Below are 2,890 nucleotides of genomic sequence, written 5' to 3' on the forward strand. Positions count from 1 at the left end.
ATGAGCACATGCAGCTCTTTCACCAGTAAAAGTGATGAAGGTATTTCCCAGATTCTATATTAAGTATTTCTCAATGGTAAAATGATATTATCTATTCTCTATTTACAACTCTCTGGAGAAGAATAGTTGCAGAACTTTATCTACATAGTACAGTGCTAACACTTATGTATTGTAATAAACTACGGTATTGTTTTTTGTAGTATACGATGTACATTCCTGCAAGCATGACTTTACAGCTATAGATTTTTAAAAGTGACCGAAAACTCTATCTTAGCGTTATTATTTTTTAATTCTGCAACTTTTACTTCGCAATCATTACTAATTTTTGTGACGAATTATAGTAGTATCATTGATAATCGTTTCGAGTGCGTTGTTACATCTTTACATAGACGTTCTGTACTATATATTGGAGTATTGATCTCTTTTCAATTGACTCTATGTATGTATAACACAGAATTGACCGCTTCTGGAGGTGAAACTGAAAATGCACAAGTGGAAATTGAAAATGCATTAGTGGATGCTATAGAAGAACTGTATGATAAAAGGTGACGAACTATTTCTATACTTAAGCAAAGTCGGCCAGTATGCATATTATTATACATGTGTACGTGTGTACTGTATACAGTTAGCCAGGAAACAACTAATATAAGGGATGATTTTAAGTTCTGAACTTACAGTAATCATCATTGATAATTGATTTATTGTCGCATCAGGATGAAGGCAACTGCCTTACAGGCCGTTAATAAAATTTTGTCCAAATCCGTCATGACAGAATTTGTGGAGAAAAGGTACGTTTGCCACTCATACCAGTGCAATCCCGCTCGTAATACGCATGTAGCTCTGATAATGTTCGGTTCCTTTACTAGGCAAGAAACACTGGCATCCCACGCAGAAAAATATGTGAAAAAAGGTAACTTTCAAGTTTATGTTGTAATACCAAATTCATTGTAATGTATCAATAATGCAGTGTACACGTACTAAGTAATTATAATTATCAGAAATTAGATTAGCTACCTGATATTTAGAATTTTAATTGTCAAATTTTGTCTGCAAAATCTGCTTCTAGGCCAACAAAAAGAGCTGGAATTGTCTACAAAGCTAATGAGTTTGCTCTTTATCCAACTTGGCACTGATAGTAGTCGGCTATTTTCAGAATTAAAACCCACGCTAATGGCTCGTCTGCGTGATACTTCGCTGAATCCTTCAAGTAGAGCTTCAGTTAGTATTATACTATAAATTCATACAGTTCATACTCTTTGATGTTTACCTAGCGCTACTGATAACACGTAGAATTGTACTACTTCATGAGGCGTAACTAATTACTATATTTACAACTACACATAGTGTATAACAGCCTTGGGATTGTTGACCTTTGTCGCCGCTGATAGTCCAGTAAGTGTATAAAATTGAAATTACATAATAATGATTATGCATTACTAATGTTCGTAAATCAATTTTTTCATAGGATACGATGGATCTTATGGAGACTCTGGAAGCTTTTTTCTATTTTACTGACAGCAAACTAGATGGTATTATATCAGCATCGCTTTCAGCTTGGTCTCTTCTTCTTTCTGCTGTACAGACCCCATCGAGAAATAAGCTCATCCATGAGTATGTCTGATCTTACAACTCTATTCCCTCATTGTAGTTAGAGTTCGCTTTAGTAATTGTTTAATTAACAAAGTTTTAGAGCTAATGTTACACTGCTAGTTAATATCTGTTTTTTTTTCTGCTATGTTTTATAGAGTATTACCGAAGCTAAAGAAATCGTTAGGCCACAATAATGTTGATGTTAGGATCGCAGCTGGCGAAACAATTGCCTTAGTTTGCGAGGTTTTAAATGCCGATACGGTAACCTTTATGCATTAAAATTTCTTTTATGAAATCTTGTACATGCCCCTTCTACTATCCTTGTGCTGATGCCTTCTAAACGTATCGTATAAATTTACAGGACGATATTTATCCTTTCGACGAAATTTGTACGATGCTGGAAGCATTAGTTGCCGATTCGAGCAAGTTAGTATTTATTATACCATGCTTCATCCTGATGGCTACATTCTATGAGCATATATAAAAGAAGCATGTTGCTATGATTTACAGGCGGCATGCAAAAAAGGATAGAGCTCAACAGAGATCTGCCATTCGTGATGTCTTGCATTATATAAGGGTAAATAATGTGCCTAATAAAATTTATCAACTCGCATAGTAAATGTTGCACAATCGTCACTATTTTATGTCTTACAGCAATAAACAGTAGATTAACTTGTAATTTAGGATGGTCAAGAATTAGAAGAATGTGTAAAGTTTGGTCAGGAAACTCTTGATATTGATTGCTGGTCAAGGTGATTTTATCAAGACATTATTATTTTCCTTTGTAGAATTTGCACTTACAACTGAATACTTTGGAATACTATGATGATTGACATTGCTTAAAATTAAATGTTATCGGTGCTCAAATAGGCGCGTACAATACAATTACATTCGAACTATTTTGGGAGGTGGTACAAATGCCCATTTGCAAGTAATTAATAGTGCTCAGTTACATTTTAAATTTTAGACCTAATTTTTGATATGAAGTACAAAAATATTGCGCAGCGGTATGACAAAACAAACTTGTAATGATAACCCTATTATAGAGCAATGAATTTGTCCGGGAAGTATTCGACTTAGGTAAGGTGTTGCCAGCAGATTTTAAATTGGAGAAAGGATCGCGTTCAGAGAGGGTAGGTGTACTGCAATTGATTAATTCTATTTTGAATAAATTTTGAACGTTTTTAATGAAACTGATTGTTCGTATTTCATTATGCAGAATTATTACAACAGTTTAGCAGCGAAAGCTAGAACTAAAGCTAGAAGTGTACATAGAGATAAAAGAGCAGACGTTTATTAA

At 34.1% G+C, this 2,890-nt stretch overlaps 1 protein-coding gene across 1 annotated transcript; it reads left to right on the plus strand.

Annotated features, from left to right (window-relative positions):
- On the plus strand, positions 1-2,890 carry TRIADDRAFT_56786 (uncharacterized protein; the record flags this gene model as incomplete). Its single annotated transcript, XM_002112563.1, has 14 exons — positions 1-40; positions 455-545; positions 714-788; positions 867-910; positions 1,067-1,218; positions 1,345-1,392; positions 1,466-1,611; positions 1,746-1,851; positions 1,952-2,016; positions 2,101-2,167; positions 2,275-2,342; positions 2,461-2,521; positions 2,637-2,723; positions 2,810-2,890. The coding sequence occupies 14 exons, from the start codon at positions 1-3 to the stop codon at positions 2,888-2,890; spliced, it is 1,131 nt and encodes a 376-aa protein (XP_002112599.1).

This window comes from Trichoplax adhaerens, genomic scaffold, assembly GCF_000150275.1.
Source record: "Trichoplax adhaerens TRIADscaffold_5 genomic scaffold, whole genome shotgun sequence".
Taxonomy (NCBI): Eukaryota; Metazoa; Placozoa; class Uniplacotomia; order Trichoplacea; family Trichoplacidae; genus Trichoplax; species Trichoplax adhaerens.